Source organism: Spermophilus citellus (genome assembly GCF_964194105.1).
Source record: "Spermophilus citellus genome assembly, chromosome: 10".
In the NCBI taxonomy this organism is placed as follows: domain Eukaryota; kingdom Metazoa; phylum Chordata; class Mammalia; order Rodentia; family Sciuridae; genus Spermophilus; species Spermophilus citellus.
The window spans coordinates 54,688,279-54,707,346 of NC_138197.1; the positions used below are offsets into that span (position 1 = coordinate 54,688,279).

A 19,068-nucleotide genomic window follows, 5' to 3' on the forward strand; every position below is an offset into this window, starting at 1 on the left:
TGAATTCTGCCTATCAAAAATCCCTGCTCTATACTGTGATTATTTGAAGATGTGCCTGTAGGGAGGTAATACAGGTTAAGGGAAGTCTTAAGGGTGGGGCCCTAGTGCATATAAATCTTCTTGGTGTCCTTACAAGAAAAGAGACATCAGAAATCTCTCTTCAAGAACACAGGATAATCTAAAAAGAACACATTTTTAAAAATTAAAAATATAAAAATGATTTTCTAAAAAAAGGACACGGGAAGAAGGCCAGGTGAGGACACAGTGAGAAAGGGGTCATCTACTGGTTGCCACATGCCAACACTGATAGCACCTTTATCTTGGACTTCCAGCCTCGGGAACTGGGAGGGAATCAATTTCTGTTGTTTAAGCCACACAATCTGTGGTATTTTGTTGTAGCAGCCCTAGCAGATGAATGCAGAAGAAAATGTTCAATGAAGCAGACCAACACAGCCAAATGACAAACTTTGAATCAGTCAGCCTCATCACAGCTAAGTTGCACAGATCAGGAGAGAAAACTCAGCAGAACAATGAAAACAGACCAAGGTACAGTAGGAGGGCAGTGAGTCAGAGATCAAGTCAACATGCACTGATACCAATGTGAGAATCATCAGCCTGCCAGAGGCAAAGTCTGCAAAAAGAGAAGAGACCCTTCTCAGGAAAGGGATTAAGACCCCCTCCCTCCCTCCCTGAATAGAAGTCTATTCTAATGCAGCCATCCAACAGGAATGTGAAAACCCACTCACAACAACTATCACTGAAATGTCCCCAAGTAGCTACAAGAACAGAAAGACACATCTCTTAAAGGAAAGGAGGTTATAAAGGTTATAGTGACTATAATATTTAATCACTTTCTATTGACTGAATTTCCTGCACATCATCACAAGGACGGATGGATTCATAGATAGTTCTGGCTGAAATGTGAGTCGGGCAACTCTGAAAATGAACACGTGCCTTGGAAGTGAAAAAAAAATCCTAATTTGTCCTTCCTTCCTTCCTTTTCTTTTCGGTCATCAACCAAAAGAAAAATATAACTTAACTCTCTCGGTGGCTGAGAAGGTACAGTAGGAGGGCAGTGAGTCAGAGATCAAGTCAACATGCACTGATACCAAGAACTTGGGACTACTTTACTGACGGTGCAAGATATGAAAGAAATAATTGGTTGGTGAGTTGATAGCAGCATGTTCTTGGCCCTCTCCTTCTGCCTCTTTTGGTTTTTAGATACTGGGATCATCTAACCAAAAAGAACAAATGCTCAAGTTCAGGAGACAGGAATGTTTGGAGGGAAACCATTCCGAAGCTAAAGGAAATGGGGCCACTGTGCGAGAACAGGATCTGGTAACATTCATTTTTATCTTAAAGGCAGAAAGTAACTATTTAAGGAGCTATAGAACTGAAGTAATTTATCAATGAACTGCCTCAGTGAAAAATATAGGGACAAGGGGCCCTAGAGATTCTGAAAGCCAGTAAAGAAATCTTAAAAAAAAAAAAAATAGTAGATTGCAACATTAACAAAAAGCTGAATTGGAGATGTCAAATGTAGAGAAGATTTCAACATTTTGAAAAACCTAAGACACTAACAAAAATTTATAAATTTTTTAGACTGCCTAAGAGGCAAGCCAATACTAGAGTATATTAAATGATTTCTGGATGCCTACTCAAGATTTAATTAATACAAATATATGCTGAAATAATGAGAACAATTATGATATAATATTTATTAAAAAATATGTTAATCAAATCAGCAGATTTCCTTTTTGAATGGAAAACAGAGTCTAAATGATGGGAAGAGAAGCTGGGGGTGTAGCTACCCTGGAGTGCTGTCTGGCATGCACGAAGCCCTAGGTAACATCCTTAGCACAAAAAGTGAAAATTAAACTAAAATATAAATAAATAATTTAGGTACGGTGGTGCACACCTATAATCCCAGCTACTCAGAAGGCTGGGGAACCTCAAGTTCAAGGCCAGCCTGGACAATGTAGTGAGTCCCTGTCTCAAAAGAAAAAATGAAAAAGGGCTGGGATTGTAGCTCAGTGGTAAATGCCCCCGAGTTCAATCCCTAGAAGCACAAAATAAATAAACAAACAAACAAACATATAAATAGATAAATAAATATAAAAAGAAAAAAATATTAAAAACCATAAAGAAAACATGCAAGGCATACAAAGTCATAGAAACTTATCAATTAAAATATATAAGATAAATAAATAATATAAAGGAGAGATTGCTGACTGGCATGAAAAGAAAAGACAAAAATCTATTGTCTCTGAAGGATACAAATAAGCCAAAATATAAATGGATTTTAGATCAAGGCTTAATTTGAGATTTTTCACATCTTGGAAACATAAGAAATGAGGGCTACTATCATAAAATAGTATTAGATAATAAAGGCATATACAGAGATGAACATTTAAGAACAGTGCATCTTAATGTTTAAAACATTATGGAAACAATATATTCTGAAGAAGAGTAATTAAAATAGTTAAATTATATCCAAAAGCCTCAGTAGTATATCAAAGCAGATGAATAGATGAGGAATTAAAATACCTTCTTAATGAAGCAGAAACATTGATCACTTCTTGACTATCTCTAGAACTTTTAAGGACAAATGATAAAATACAACTAAATCTATATCTTAGCAAAAACTGGTGTTCATTTCTGTTTGTCACTTAAGACCTCCAGTCCAATTTTAGTCTTACCAAAGGTTATAGTGTCCAAAAACCTCTGTGCACCTCTCTGTGGTTTGTTCTGTAACATTTGTCAAATGAGCCACTTAATAGATATGTATTATTGATAATATTGTCTAGGAAAATATTTGTTGAATAAACAAATATATACCAAAGTGAACAACATCTATAACAAAATAATAAACCAAAACAGCCACATTTATTGAAAAGAATTCCAAATGTATGAATAGTAATTTCCTTTCTATCCACATGCTGGATAGAAAATCTTTTCTTTCATTACATGCAAAGCCCAACTATAATTTAAAACTATTTAAAGCTACCTAATACATACCAAATAAAGTTAAAAAATTATTTTTACTAACCTTGTAAGAAAATAAGGCGAAAATGAAGCTGGATTATCCTGCTCTGAAAAGAGGGGCATGGATCCTCCCATTATCCACAGACGGAAGTACAAAATGACAATCACCTTAAGAGAACAAGAAGATTTGGTAAGAGAGCCACCAATAATCTCCCTCTTTGTATGTGTGTTCTGTCCTTCCTGTCAAGATATGGAGTCAGCCACCCCTTTCCTTAAATCTGGCTTGGTTTCATGACTTGTACTTATCAACAAAATGCAGCAGAAGACACACTGTGTCCTTTCTAGGTCTAACCTTCCCTGGAGAGGTCTTGCAACTTTGGGTTGGATCTTTCAGAACCCAGCTGCCAAGTTGTAATGAAATTCTAACTATCTTTCTAGGCAAGGCTTCAGAAGATGAGATATTATGAAGAGAAGCGATTTGGAAGAGGATGGAGATGACCTAGCCCTTATAATAGCTGAATCAACTTGCCTTAGAACCCAACCAAAAATTATGATGATCAGAAGAATCATCCACCTAAATGCTGCCCAAACTAAAGAATTTCAGGCAGATAATTATGGTTGTGGTATTTAGGCCACTCAATTTTTTTAAAAATATATTTTTAGTTGTTGATGGACCTTTATTTTTTATTTATATGTGGTGCTGAGAATGGAACCCAGTGCCTCACATATGCCAGGCAAGCACTCTATCACTGAGCCATAACCCCAGCCACTCAATTTTTAGGCCATTTGTTACACAACAATAGATAACTGATAGAGCCAGGTTTCTGACACCATCTCTAGAGACCAATCAACATTAGCACCTTGAAAGGGACTTGTAAAACACTGTGTGTTTCACATTTACCTAAAATAGAACATACACCTTCCAATGCTCTGCAATGTTTAAGGCATGTAAACTGATACCAAGATGTCATGGCTGGGATCTACTACTGATTCTATTAAATAATCTGGATTGTGTCTCTGGCCTGAATTAAAATGAAAACGTTCTTGATTACATATATACTTACATAACTTATGACCAAAACAGCCCTTTTTAAAAATGGTCTCATGGTAAGCAGGAAATTTCTATTGCTGCTTGTTGTCAGATACCTGAAACAGGAAAGAAAATAAATCTTAAGTAAGTGTAAGAGTCTTCTGCACCATATTCCCTTTTCAATGAATATGCTGTAGCTCTGAGAAAGGCTGTGAAGGCCCCAAGCTGAGAGTGGCCTGTGAGCCAGCACGCTTGGGTTCCAATTGCACACCTTTGCTGCTTTCAACCCAGGAGACTGGGAAAGTTTCTTCCCTTTCCTGCACAGTGCTTCTTCTCACTTAGGAGGAATGATAACACCTGCCTCACAGGAAACTCGTCAATGAGACAATATGGAAGGGAACCGAGCACTGTAATTACTAATACTACTATCCCATCTAATCTCAAAGAATCCAGTCATTCTGACAACTATGTGCTTACAAAGTCAAGGGATGATTTTAAACAAGAGTTCATTTACCTACTTAGTGCAATATCTTTAGCCCACAAAATACCTCACCAATGTCTTACCCCTAAAGATAGTGCTAAGGTTACATGAAGTCAAGAAGTTTTTGTAAGGTTTCAAAGTTAGTGAGCACCAGTGGTGGGATCAGAGTCACCCATATATGAAGAACAATTTTCTCACCATCTTATGGTCCTTGGAATTAAACAAGTTTACAAGCATGTCAACTTCTGAAGGGGCAGGAACTTGTGTAGACCCTGCATCTGCCACAGCCCATTGAATCTTACAAAGTGGGAGCTGTGGGCATGTACGTGCAAGATATGTGATCAGACAGCTTTAATAAAGACAATGAAAGGGAAGCAAGAGGAGCTATCAAAAGCCCCAGCTGAAAACACACAGCAAGTCTTGTCCACCCACAAGCAAATTTCTACTTATTAAAGCACACAGTGGAAAAAAGAAGTTGAGTCAAATCACATAATCCAACACACATTTCCCATTTCATCCTTATTCCCCTACTTATTTTCATTTTTTTCTTCTACTTCTTTTAGTTTGATTTTCCCTCAAAGGATTTCTCTCCAGCATAGCTTAAAATTTGCATTTGAATGAGTTCTCTTCATATAAGGAGAATATTCTTTAAGGAGAGAAATCATTTTGTAAGACCCAAGTGGGTTAGTATCTCACAAAGAAACATCTACCTTGAGGACTGCTTACAAAATATATGTGCATCCTTAGCTGTGTAATAAACGTTTTGAAACTGTAGGACATGACAGCCTTACTTAAAGGCAAGTCTCTTCCTTTGCATTTCCTTTTCCTCTTCATGGTTCATAAAGAATTTTGGAAGTAATATATGCTCGGATCTGACTAATGAATGCAGAAAGTGAAGTGCCCAAAACACAGAACAGTGTCAGCTACTAACAAACTTTGCACTGGATCCATCCTCAAGTACTGTATTTAAATCCTTTTCTCCTTCCTGAGATACTAACACAGTGCTCTGCAAGGAGGAAGGCCAGGTACCATCAGCAGCTACCTCAAATGTGCCAAAGGGTGTCCTCACATTGTGCATGAGGTTTTGCATTATGTTTGCATCTGTGCGTTTTTCTAAGCAAAGTCCTTGACTTGGATACTCAATATCTCCAGAGTCTCCAATCCTAAAATGAGAAAGTACCACTAAGCATCCTTCCCTCAGCTTTGCCACTACTATGATTATCATTTCCAGTCCAAGTCAACCAACGCTGAAATTTTTTTGCTATTGCTTTACAGGGGATAAGATAAATGGCAGCAGGAAGGCAAAGGGAATGAATGACTGATGGCTGAAGAAGTGCTGGGGAGGTCAGGAGTCACAATATTTGGGAATGAAAAAAAAGTACTTTCTGTGGTGGTCTGCTTTTGGAAGTGTTATTTCTCAAGTTCCTTTTGTTGCTTGTTTATTTTTAACAGTGGAAAAATGAGAAGTGATTTTCCTTTCTATAGAACAACAAACCACAGAGTTTAGGATTTTTTCAATGTTAAATTTAGATGAATTCCCCATATATTATTTCACTGAAAGCTTGCTATGATGGTTACTTCAGTATGTTATTCTTATCTGAGTCCTCTCGTTTAGAAATTCTTGGAGAAATCCCACTTCCTTAAGAAGTCAAGCTGAAGTCACCAAATGATTTATTCTTAAAATGTAACATCCCAAAGCAATCAATGAAAGTCCAAAGTGCTACTGAGATCAGTGATCAAAAAATAAGACTTCTTTTCAAGATTTCTATTTCTAGCTGTTCAATCAATAGTAAATGTGAAAATGATATGGCATCCTCTTTTGATAAATACTAGGTCAGGGGATAAGATTCCTAATCTCAACAGGGTGAACGCCATGGGCTCAATTCTCTGTATTCTTTACTCCTTTCTACTTCCACAACAAAATTGAACAGAGGAATTGTCCCTCACATGCCCAATAATATGGCCTGTGAGGTAGAAATGAATAATAATGAATAGTAACAATATTATTATTAGCAATAATAAAATAGCTAATAATTAATATGTGCCAGACACTAAGTGGTTCAAATGTAATAACATGGGCTGGGGATGTAGCTCAGTGGTAGAGCACTTGCCTAGCAAGAAGTGATAATTAAATATTATATCTAATTTTCTCACCTACATATTTCTTTTTTTTAAAGAGTGAGTAAGAGAGGAGAGAGAGAGAGAGAGAGAGAGAGAGAGAGAGAGAGAGAGAGAGAGAGAGAATCTTTAATATTTATTTTTTAGTTCTCGGCGGACACAACATCCTTGTTTGCATGTGGTGATGAGGATCGAACCCGGGCCGCACGCATGCCAGGCGAGCGCGCTACCGCTTGAGCCACATCCCCAGCCCTCTCACCTACATATTTCAATTGTAAGATACAAAATGTTATCGTTAATGCTTTCTTATTTCATTCAAATTCTCCACAGTTTTCATTAAAAAGCCAGAGAGCATGTCAATCCAAACACCAAACCACTGGGGAAACCACTAGAAAGAGAACCGAGGTCCAGGGTTCTATTCCTTTTTTTTCCATCCAATTTGATGCATGATTTGGAACAAATCTACAGAAGTTTTATTTTCTTCCTTTATCAATGAAAATGGGGGCAAATGGTTTCAGGGTCCGTTTCAGGTCAAAAAGATTGTGATCATTACATGTTCTCACCAAATGACGGTATTATAAATGAATGGAGACAAACAGACACCTGCCAAATTTCAAGAAAAGGGAATGTCAAAGGATCAGAAGGAAATCAAGAATTAATTGATCTCCACTTTCAGTACATGCAGTTGCATATAAAAATAGTTTAGTATAGATTATTGGTATCATCAAATTATGCATTTTAAACTGATTTTTTTCAAATAAAAACAAAGACCAAGATTACTCAAAGTAATTCTCTAATATGCTTCTACACATGCCACATTTTCTGATTACTAATAACCACTTCCCCAATTGATTATGTGCAAATATTCAGATCCAAAATGTGACTGCTTCCTAAGTTCATTCTCCATAGTCACACAGTCCTCAATGCCTACTGAAGATCTTAGCAGATATCAGAGCAACTGCCACCCTAAATCATCCACCCATAATCCTGTCAGCTCAATCAATGAATGCTTGGGGAAAATTATTTTTTTTATTTTGTGGTATTGAGGACTGCATCCAGGGGCACCCTACCACTGAGCTACCCTTCTAGCTCTTTTTTATTTTCTGTAGTGAGACAGGGTCTCACTAAATTGCCCGGGATGGCCTTGAACTTGGGATCCTCTGTCTCCACAGTAGCTGGGATTACAGGTGTGTGCCACTGTGTCTGCCTAGATAAATTAATATATATTATTATAAGTTGCTCTTCTTTATTAACAATAATTATCATGCCAACAAATATTCCATACATAGGACAAAAAATTATTTGTTTGATCACACTTTATTCAGGCTCCTGAACCTTCTTCTAAGACCATCTGTACATTGTCTTATAAAATCTCATTTCAACAAGAACCCTGCTAAATCACTTTAGCAAACCAAACGAAAACAAATAAACTAAAAACAATCATCCACCCTTGGTATCTGACTACTCTAGATGTCTGATCATATCTTTCACTCTCCACCATCCCCAGGGGTGATGTCTGATCACCCTTGTCTTTACAAGAATCCTATTAGGTCAGATTAGCCAGAATCCCTCCTTACACATGATAAGGGAATTTCTTTTAGTAATCTGTCATCCACTGACCTCTCCATCCTGCTCCTTGGCTATAAATTTCCACTTGTCCATGCTATATATCAGGGTTCATCCCCAACTCTCTCTTTGTAGCAAAATTCTACAACAGTGACTCCTGTATCTATTGCTACAGGCAATTAAGTCTTTATAAACATGTTTTAACAAGTGAGATTTAAATGTGTTTTTCACACCACAGCAAGATGATCAAAGATCAATAAATGCTTAGTGACTTGAACAGTTTAAAAATCTTTATCTTGCCTCCTCTCAAACTCTTTTCCTGTTCCGTGTTATCCCTACCCTTCAGTACTAGACTGGGGTACAAAATTATACCAATAAATAATAAATAGCTATATATGGAATTCTTTCTAGAACATGAATCGTAACTAATTAATTTCCCTTTGCTCTTTCAAGATAATGAAGGATATTGATAAAGACTCACATACTCTGAAAAGAATTTGAACTCGGAGCTTTTAGAACAGAAATTTTTAAATATTGCTTTCCTTTGAAACACAAAAGATTTCTCAATGGAACAAAATATAAAAGAGACACAGCTCACATTAGAAAAGACTACAAGTTTAGCAAAAACAACAGAAGAAAGTTAAGTGTCTCTGGGTTCCCTCTTTAACACACTCTCTTGAACCCAGAAGGGCCTTCTCTAAATCTTAATAAGCAAAGGCATTCTACAGAGGAGCCACCAACCTTTGATGTCCCCTTTGATATGCAAATGAAGATTATGAAGGAAAAGGAGCTACTATCCTAAGACAAATGCATTTCTTAGTTTTGTCTACTCAGAAGACCAAATTGACCTTCCATACCCCACTCTATAGTTCTGGTAAACTGTTCTTACAGAAATTTTAAACTCTTAACTCATCATGGTATTTACAAAGAAACACATACTTAGATGATCATACATAAAATATGGAAATCAAGCCTGGGAAGGCACAGGGAATGTGTTTTCAGTTCTCTTAACCATTCTGAAAACTGATGCTACTATTGGAAGGGAACAGAACAGTGTGGGAGTGCTATAAGAGAGGGAAAAAGATGGAGCTGAGAAAATGTTAACTGTATTGGAAAAGGTCATGGCCCTTCACTGTCAAAGGTCAACTAGATCAAGCCTCATTAGCTGAGCCAGAGGATCCAATTATAGGCCCTCTACAATTAATTTAGTCAATGATCCTGATTTTAATTCTTTCTATAAGTAATAGCAAAAAATCAGTTTTGGTAATATCAGCCTTGTCTCTCATTAATAGTTCCAAAGAGGTTTCAATTCATTAGTAATAGGGAATACTTAATACATTTCATATGTGCCAGTAATTTGCCCTTGTTATTTCATATTACCTCTGTGAGTGCACACTTGTCCTCATCTTAAGAATAAACCTGCTACTTCTCAGGATCTCATAGCCAGCAAGAGGCAGTGGTGAGACCCAAACCTAGATCCAAAACCAAAGCATTCACTACTCTATATTACTAGAATCCTAGGCCACAGACCTGACTCTGGGGAGACAACAAATCAGATCTGGTCATTTATCCCAAAAACCAAATGGAAAAAATGGTGAAAAGCAGAAAAGGAACTTTAACCAATGTAGCCATATTGGGAAGACAAATGGGAACAGTGTGTGTCCAGCCCTATCTTTCAGGGGCTGGAAATGACTTTGAAGCTTTATAGAAAGAGGATTGAGGGCAAGGTTGGAGCACTGCATAGTTAGAGGCATTGTACAGTTGCCAAAGCAGGTAGGTGATAAGAAAGTGATAAGAAAGTTTTTGTGGCCTGGGTGGTAGTTTGGACTCATCAAAAAACATTTGTTCATTAGACCTGGGTATTTCTGGAATCCAAGGTGATTCGGAGCAAAGGAGACAGATGCAAAATGGAGAGAGATAATACCAAATTTCTATCCTTCTTTTAGTTACCCATTGGACATTTTCAAGCCCACATATGAGTGTAAGGCCTTGTTACAATAATCGTATAAAAGTAAAATAGAGCTAGTCTGTACATTTTCAGCATAGATTACAAATGATCCCTGGCTTATTGTAGTTCAATTTATGATAGTTCGGCTTACAATGGTGCAAAAGTAATATGCACTGAGCGGAAACCATACTTTGAATTTTGAATGTTGATATTTCCCTGGGCTAGTACAATACATTCTCATGATGTTGGGCAGCAGCCACCCACCACAGTTCCCAGGAAAGCACATTATCATGAGAGGAAACAACCAATATCTTACTATGTTGCTAAGGTATGATGTTCTGAAGGTTAGGTGCATTGAATGCATTTTCGACTTCAGGACATATCCCCATTGTAACCTGAGGAGCATCTATAGTATTAAATGGCATCTCTGTGTAATAACAGCACAATAACTTCTGTCTTAGTGCATTTGTGAACAATACTAAAAATGGATAACTTTTAAAGAACAAGAATTTATCTTTTTTACAGTTCTGAAGAGTCCAAGATCAAGGCACTGACCTTTGCTGTCTAGTAAGGACTTCTTATGTATTCTCACATGGCAGGAGAGTAGAAGAGCAAGAGAGGGAAACTTTGAAGCTCTTTTATTGTTGTTATTGCTGAGGTACTAGAGATTGAACCGGTACCACTCTACATCCCAAGCCCTTCTTATTTTTTATTATGGGATAAAGTTTTGCTAAGTTGCCCAGGCTGGCCTCAAACTTGCAATCCACCTGCCTCAGCCTCCTGAGTATAAAGAGAAATGGAGAGTGGATAGATAAGAATGCCCCAAGTGACAATGAAGCTGACAGCTGGAAAGATGACAAGTGCATCAGGTGAGGAAAGCAGAAATACGATGCACATACAAGGGCCAAGGATTGAGAAAGGGCAAGCTAAGATGGCAAAAGAGCAAGAATAACGTCATGGCTGGGGGATCTAATGTCAGCAGAGTTGTGAGCAGTGAGGCTGAAGAGGTAGGCTGGGGCCACTTCACAATGGGTCTTCACATCCCATTGTGGAGTTTGGGTATACTTTGATGGCAATGAACAGTCAGCGAAGGCCCTTCAGAAGAGAGATAAACTGAACTGATTTCAAACAACAGAGTCAGCACTGAGACGGGTACAGTGACCACTCTAAGGTCAATAGCAAAGAATGGCCCAGCTGTCCCAGTCGGAAAACAGTGGACAGAAGGAGATAATGGTTATTTTGGAAATTTCTGAGAGATCAGATTTAGAAATAGGTGAAAGGTTGTAGCCCAAGAATAAGTAAGAAAAGCATTGCTACATTTACTTAGCAGAGTGATTTGATGTTAAATAATTTCTTATGTACTTTAATCTTTTGTAAACTGGTCATTAGTTCTGAAGGTATAAAAGTTTTCTTCTGAACAGAATACTTAATTTGCCAAAATAAGAAACTTCTGCAAAAGGATACATATCAGCATATATTTGTGTGGCATTCACATGTCAAAAAACCTTCAATCTATTCTAACATTTAATCCGTGAAAGATCCTAGAAGTGGCAGGACAGAGAGCATTGTCACTGTGTTACATATCTAACCCTTCTGAGCTGTGGGTCTGAAACCAAAGTTGAGTCTCCTAATGGACAATTCAACGCTTTTTAGCTGCACCACAGTCTCCTCTTTGACCATGTATTCACATGCTTTCTCCTATTTTAATCCCCCCAAATTTATTGCACATCAGAATCTCCAAGGAATCCATGCAATAAAATCACTGCTACTTGCAACATACATTTGTACAGGTATACAGGTAAATCTTAGCACTGAGAAAAAGTACAAAAATAGCCAATGATACTATAAAAATATTTTCTGGGCCTCACTGGAATATATGAGCTCATAAACTCAAGTACAATTAAACTAGTGAAAAAGAGTATTCAATATTGGGACTGTCTGAGTAAAACAGCAAAAAGTGCTTCAGGTCAACAATAGTAATAATAGCAGCTACCATTTAGTGGCTGCCTTCGGTGTCCCAGGCATGGTTCTAATGTATGCGTCCCCTTAGCACATTCCTATGAGATGAGAAATGTCAATATTTTCTATTTGCAGGGGGAAAACAGAGGCATTAATGGCCCAGTAAGTTGTCCCAAGGTCCCCGAGGGTAGTAAGAGAAGAAAGTTAGATTATAAGTACAGCCCATGCCCTTACCCACAAATGTTCTGCTGCCTGGCACATCACTGACAACAAAAGCTGCACTTTCCCCGGGGGAATGCTCAAAGTGCAAATACTGCTTCAGGAGTATGCATATCAATGACATATCTAAAGACACAGGAATTCAGGACACCAAGAAATAGCTGATCAATTTGTTAATTTCTAATTAACAAAAAGCCTGCTGCATCTTCACCACTATGAAAAGTGATAAGCTATTCAGACAATTTTTAATTTGACAAGAATTGGGAACTGACAATATTGGGAACTGAGTGAGGTCCTAGAAGCAATATATGCAAGGATAAAGGCATACATTTGACATTTAAATGATAGCTAACATTTACTGAGTGCACACTGTGGGCTAGAAACTTTGCCAAATACACATTAACCCTTTAAATACATACCTACAATAACAACAATGAAGCAGGTATTGTTGCTTTCTTTATTTCACAGATGGGGAAACTGAGGCATTAAAAAGTGAACAGCAGCCAGACACAATGGCACATGCCTGTAATCACAGTGGCTCAGGAGGCTGAGGCAGGAGGATCTCATGTTCAAAGCCAGCCTCAGCAATAGTGAGGTGCTAAGCAACTCAGTGAGACCCTGTCTCTAAATAAAATACAAAAGAGGGCTGGGGATGTGGCTCAGTGGTCAAGTGCCCCTGAGTTCAATCCCCAGTACCAAAAAAAAAAAAAAAAAAAAAAGAAAGAAAGAACAGCAACAGCAACAGCTTCCCTGGGATCACAAAGCTAGTAATTAGCAGAGCTCAAACCTATGCACTCTATCCCAAACCACACTCTCAGTGCCATCGTACAGGGCCTTTCTGTACTGTCTGCCCTGCTCCAGGACTAAAGGAGTTCAGAGAAGGAAGAAATCAACACAGGCTGGAAAAGGAAGGGGAGCCGAAGGGAAGAGATGACACTTGGCCTGGGGGAAAGAGAGAAGAGTCTGGGGAGGCAGGAGGAGCAGTGTCTGAGCAGCTGCATGGGGACAAGTGAGCAATGAGGACAAGAAGGGCTCCCTGTGAACACAGCCTAGGCAGCCTCTACTCCCACAGTGCACACTCCTGAAAAATGTCTCTAAGTCAGGTGTCTAAATCGTGAATAAATGAATGCTACAATGGAGGTTCAAACCCTGAAAGCTTGAATAGCAGCGTAATATTCCTAAATGACTGACCCTGAAGCCAGTCTTGGTGTCACTCTGTCACAGAGTTATTAAGTCCTTGCAAGGAGAGATAGAGAAGGAAATGCTTCTACTACCTTTTCCCACATTCTGGACACAGACCCACTCCCGAAGAGCTTCAAACGTTGTGGTTAGTCCCCACAACACCAACTGGCCATGGATGCCGACAGGAGAAGTCGCTCTGTGTTACTGGCCAGCACTGGTCTCTCTTCCACTTGCTGTACCTGTGTGGAATGCAGACCAGGCCGGCCTACGGGTCTCTCTCTATTCTACTTTTATGCTTGAACTTAGACTTGGGTCTGTGTTATGGATCTAGGCAGCTTAGATTTAGGACAGAGAGGGAAGGAAGCCTCATTTCAATCTTTCACCAAGCCACTTTCTCCAATCCAGCTTTCTGTTGGGGCCCTCTAGTTCCCTCCCCATCCCCAACATCCTCACCCACAGACTCTGAAGCCACTTTGTGGTAGCTGACAGCAAACAGAGGCTTCACACACTGAGTTCACTCTGGGGCCAGGCAGAACATTTGGCAGCCTGGGCTTGCTGCAGACCAAGGCTCCTCCAGAAATAGATGACCTCACTGCACTGCGCTCAGAGCCCACAGCGGAGTAGCTGTGTTATAACCCAGCAGCACTCACAGGAAGTAATCAATGTGGGAGAAAAGAAATCTCTTCTTGGTCTAAAGAAACTCACTCAGAGACCAGCAAATTTCCACGGCCACTGCTAACACCCTCCGACTTGAGAGAGGAGGACTGACTGTCAGAGCCTCAGGGACTGAAAAGTGGGGTGGGGGATCCAATCATGCCTTGCACAAGCTTGACACACACCTGTAAAATTCACTTTCTTACAAGAATCGAGCCTTTTAAATTTATTATTATTATTCTAGGGACTGAACCCAGGGGTGTTTTACTACTGTACTATATCCTTAGCCCTTTTTATCTTTTATCTTAAGAAAGGGTCTTACTAAATTGCCCAGGCAGGCCTTGGACTTGTAATCCACCTGCCTCAGCTTCTCAAGTCACTGAAATCCTAGTGCACCTCCTACCTTGAAGGGATTCAAGTTTTATTTCACTCAGAACTCTATTTTTTCCATCAAAGGCAAATACATTAAGGGGGGGAGGGGAAAGTGAAAATTGTGAGATTTCAACTCTAGTCAGGTTTTATTTTTAAATTCCAGTTCTCATTCACATTGAAAGCTCCTGAGGAGAAATCTGTAACTAAGATTTCAGAGTAAAAATAAGAATCATAGTGATTCTTAACACAGAGAATACACAGTATAGAAACGATCATTATTCATACTGTCAGGAGTTTACTGCTTACGTAAAATATGTATCAGTATTATGGAAGTTCAAACTTCATAATCTACATGATTAGTTTTTAAAGGTAAGTTTCCTTTCTAGTTTCCTGCTAGACTTGAGAATCTAATTTAAAAATATAATATAAAAAAGTAAACATAATATACAAAATCTAAGTATAAAAGTTGTCCAAGAAACTAGAAATTCCAGCCTCAGACATATCAATTATTTACATATTTAACTATATTCATTTATAGTTCAAAAAAGAAAACATCTGGAACATAATTTTCTAATACTGTAGTAAGCTAAGTTTTCTGTATCGCTGTGTCTGATGCCTTGGTTGTCAAAGGGTTTTCAAAGGGTCCCTCATGCTGTGCTCTCAAAATCCAGCACTCTAGATATTACCAGGACAGCTGGGTGTGGTGAAAGCACCACAGACCTTGGAGTCACAGGGACCTGGGTCTGAATCCTGACACACTCAGCTGCAAACTTGTGGAGCAGGCAAGAGATCTCCGGAGCCTTTTCTGGAAAATGGTCAGAATTTGCACTTTATAAGGTTCTAGAAAGGATCTCAATGAGATGATGTATGCAAATGGCTCAAGACAGCACCCGACACAAAACAGCAACCAAAGTGGCCATGATTAGAAGAGTGACCATTCAGCAGAAAATGCTCAAATGCTATGGCCTGTCCTTCATGATCACAAAAAAAATAAGAAACACGAGAAAAGAATTGGCTAAGTACAGAAAAGACTTCCATTCCTCTCAAGGTCTGTGGGCTCTCTCCTTCCTGGAAAGAGAAGGGAAAAGAACAAAATATTTCCCCAGAAGACAAAGCTTCCATTTGGCTTTCCATGCTCTCATTCACTGCACTCCTTTAATTCTGTTCAAAGGTGTTGTGCCTCTTGTGAGTGCACAAGGGAACAGGCTGAGGAGGGGCCACTGAGGTGGCCTGTCAGGGCTGAAAACCAGCCTGGGCTCTGTTCAACACCTGCATGAGGGGACACAGGTTGAGACTGCCTGTGAAGAAGGGCCTTTCCCTAATTCATCCCAAAAGGCAAATGGTGCCCTCAACTGAAACATCACACTCCACCATGCCTGGTGCCCACGGCTTTTCCTATTTCTTATAAAGATCCCCTGTTGGCCAGTGGCCCTGATCTATTATGATTTCTCACCAGACAATTTCATTGTCCTAATGACTTTCATAGACTTGTTTAATCTAATCTTTCCATTTTCTTTGCAGGCAATTTCATTTGTTTACTGACATATCATCATGTGTTGCTATATTTCCAGATACCAGACCATGTTCAAAGGAACTTAATGTTTAAATGAAGAACACCAGTGGTTTGTGTCTTAACTCAGCTGAGTTTCCCTTGCACATCTAGTACAGTGCTCTATTCATCAGGCATTTAAGTCCTCAAACCAAAATTTAAAAAATCCTATGCATGCAAGTCTACACATTACCTTTACAAACCCTGCTGATATCAGGACCCAATTTCAGACTCTTATTTTAACATATTTCTCATTCTAAACTTAATTTAGCAAAAAGCATTCTGAACATTTTCTAGTGTAAAGTTTAGAGTCAAGAAATTTTCATGCACGTGGCAAGACTGTTCTCAAAGGTGACCAATCAGTACAATATGTCTAATACTGGGACTTTAGAGTGCTAAAACTTAGAAGATTCTGGGAAAACCAGGATGAGGATAAGATTGTGACCCTGGTACCATCTTCTAGCAGGTGAGTACTGAACAGTGAAATAAACTGATGAGGAGTAAACCAAGCCCAAAATTCTGCAAAATTCAAATAAAAAATTAATTTATTTTTCTTGCCTGGACACTTGCTCTATCCTGATCCATGACTCTCTCTTCCTGGTATAAGGGTTTAATCCAAAACAAGTGTTTCTCTGGCAGAACACATCTATTAATTGGTTCAGCATGTTAATTCTGAATATATGAAAACTAGAATTTTCTCATCCATTCTTTTCAGATCTCAGAAAAAAATCTTTTCATCTAACTTGGATGAACCAATATAAGGTATCCTTTTTTAAAAAAAGCCAATCATTTTATTTTATTTATTCTTTCACATTTTTCTGATTTCTTTTTTTTTTTTTACATGTTCTTGTTTTTTTTTTTTTGGCATTACAATTCTTATTACACAAATATACCACAATTTTTCATATCTCTGTTTGTATATAAAGTAGGTTGACACCTAATTTGTGTCTTCATACATGTCCTTTGGATAATGATGTCCATCACAGTCCACTGCCCTTGCTAATTCCCTGCCTCCTCCCTTACCCTCCCTCCACTCTTCCCTATCTAGAATTCATCTATTCGTCCCATGTTCACCCTCCCTACCCACTATGAGTCAGCCTCCTTAGAGAAAACATTCAGCATTTTGGGGGGGGGGGGATTGGCTAACTTCACTTAGCATTATCTTCTCCAATGCCATCCATTTACCAATTCAAGTAAAATAACAAAAATAAACAAATATGGCTAGAAATACAAACTATGTCTCAATAGTAACCCTAAATGTTAATGGCTTAAATTCACCAATCAAAAGACATGGTCTAGCAGATGGAATTAAAAAAAAAAAAAAAAAAAAAAGACCCAACAATATGCTGCCTCCAGGAGACTCATCTGATAGGAAAAGATACACATAGACTGAAGGTGAAAGGTTGGGAAAAATCATACCATTCACATGGACTGTGGAAGCAAGCAGGGGTTGCCATCCTCATATCAAATAAAATAGACTTCAAGCCAAGATTAATCAAAAAGGATAAAGATAGACATTACATACTGCTCAAGGGAACCATACAACAACAAGACATAACAATCATAAATATATATGCCCCAAACAATGGTGCAGCTATGTTCATCAAACAAACTCTTCGCAATTTCGAGTCAAATTGACCACAACACAATCATCTTGGGTGACTTTAACACACCTCTCTCACCACTGGATAGATCTTCCAAACAAAGGTATCCTTTATAACCTCATTTTATTAAAGTAGCAAAAGGGAAAAGAAGGAGGGGAGGAACTATGGTTAATAAACATTTGAGACCACAGTCTCCTCTATGTACAGTCAATGGAACTGTAATGATTTGGTCCAGTGGACTATAAATCTGCATGATTCACTGAAGTAGAGATTGATATTTCAGAAGCTAAATTTGAGTGAAGCTTATAACATTAATTACAAGGAACTTGACGGGTCTGATTTTAAAACACACTATATCTATAAATGATGGGCTCAAGTGTACGAAAATAATTAATCTTAGGCATAAATAATCCAAAACCAAATATTCATACAAAACTAAAATTCCAAAACCTCATACCTGAAATTTTGATAAACTTGCCTATTTATATATATTTGCTCATACATGTCTAATAACCATTTTTATTTTAAAATATTGGTAATATTTAAAGGTTTATAAAAGTTTTCCCTCTAGACCACTTTCTTGTATAGTCTTTCCCGCGTCTGCAGTTTCATGACTACAGGGTTGTCTAAAATTATTCTCACCCTCTTTAAACAGGGGACTCTAATTTCCCATTAGCTATCACTTAAGTAGGTGATATCTTACTGAAAGAAGAGAACACTGAAAATACAGTGAATACACAGACTGGCAAAAGCAATAGATACCCATCACAAGGAAAACAAACTCCAAAAGATATTGTGATATGTCCTTTACCCAAACAGGAAACCTGATCCCTGCCACAGTCGGTCAGAGATCGATTTCTAGGGGGTCTCATCCATACTTAACCTTTAAACCAAGCTATGTCTAGTAGAGATGGATAGGGCAGAACCTTTCTTCAATATGCAAGGACCTGGCAACTGGTGCTAATTCCACTTAGTAGTTGCTTCAAACTTGTGCTTGATGACCAATTCCCGATCAGGCACTTCAGGAGAAACTGACAGAAGACGGATGCCCACAGGAGCCAAACGAAGCCCTTCATGGACCTGCTGGAAGGATGCCCAAAGCCAGACCACATCAGTCCTTGACAGAGCTGGCTGTTATGCCACAGTGTGAGGAGAAGAAAAACAGCTTGCCTACTATAACATGATTTGGCTGAGGACCAGAATAATACAATTTACATCAATTTACTGTAACAGAAAACGATGACCAATATCATGGACTGTTCCTAGGAGTGTAATTTGTGTAACTGCATTTTTTTCAATAGAAATTGGGTAGCATGCACCAAAATAGACAGTAATTCCTCATTCTTGAACAATCATATTCACCTGTACACAAGTATTGCACTACTGTCAACTTCCTGGTTT

The 19,068-nt window shown here is 38.5% G+C and overlaps 1 protein-coding gene across 3 annotated transcripts in view; it reads right to left on the bottom strand.

Annotated features, from left to right (window-relative positions):
* Nucleotides 1-19,068, bottom strand: part of TMTC1 (transmembrane O-mannosyltransferase targeting cadherins 1) — a 260,026-nt gene that overhangs the window by 145,008 nt on the left and 95,950 nt on the right. For 2 of the 3 annotated variants that reach the window (XM_081310209.1, XM_081310207.1), the window contains exons 6-7: nt 4,050-4,131; nt 3,050-3,153 (exon numbers count right to left, since the gene is read on the bottom strand). The exons of the other annotated variant lie outside the window; for it this stretch is intronic. In XM_081310209.1, the coding sequence (XP_081166335.1) occupies nt 3,050-3,153; nt 4,050-4,131 (186 nt within the window). The remainder of the gene's footprint in view (nt 1-3,049; nt 3,154-4,049; nt 4,132-19,068) is intronic. 3 annotated transcript variants of the gene reach the window in all.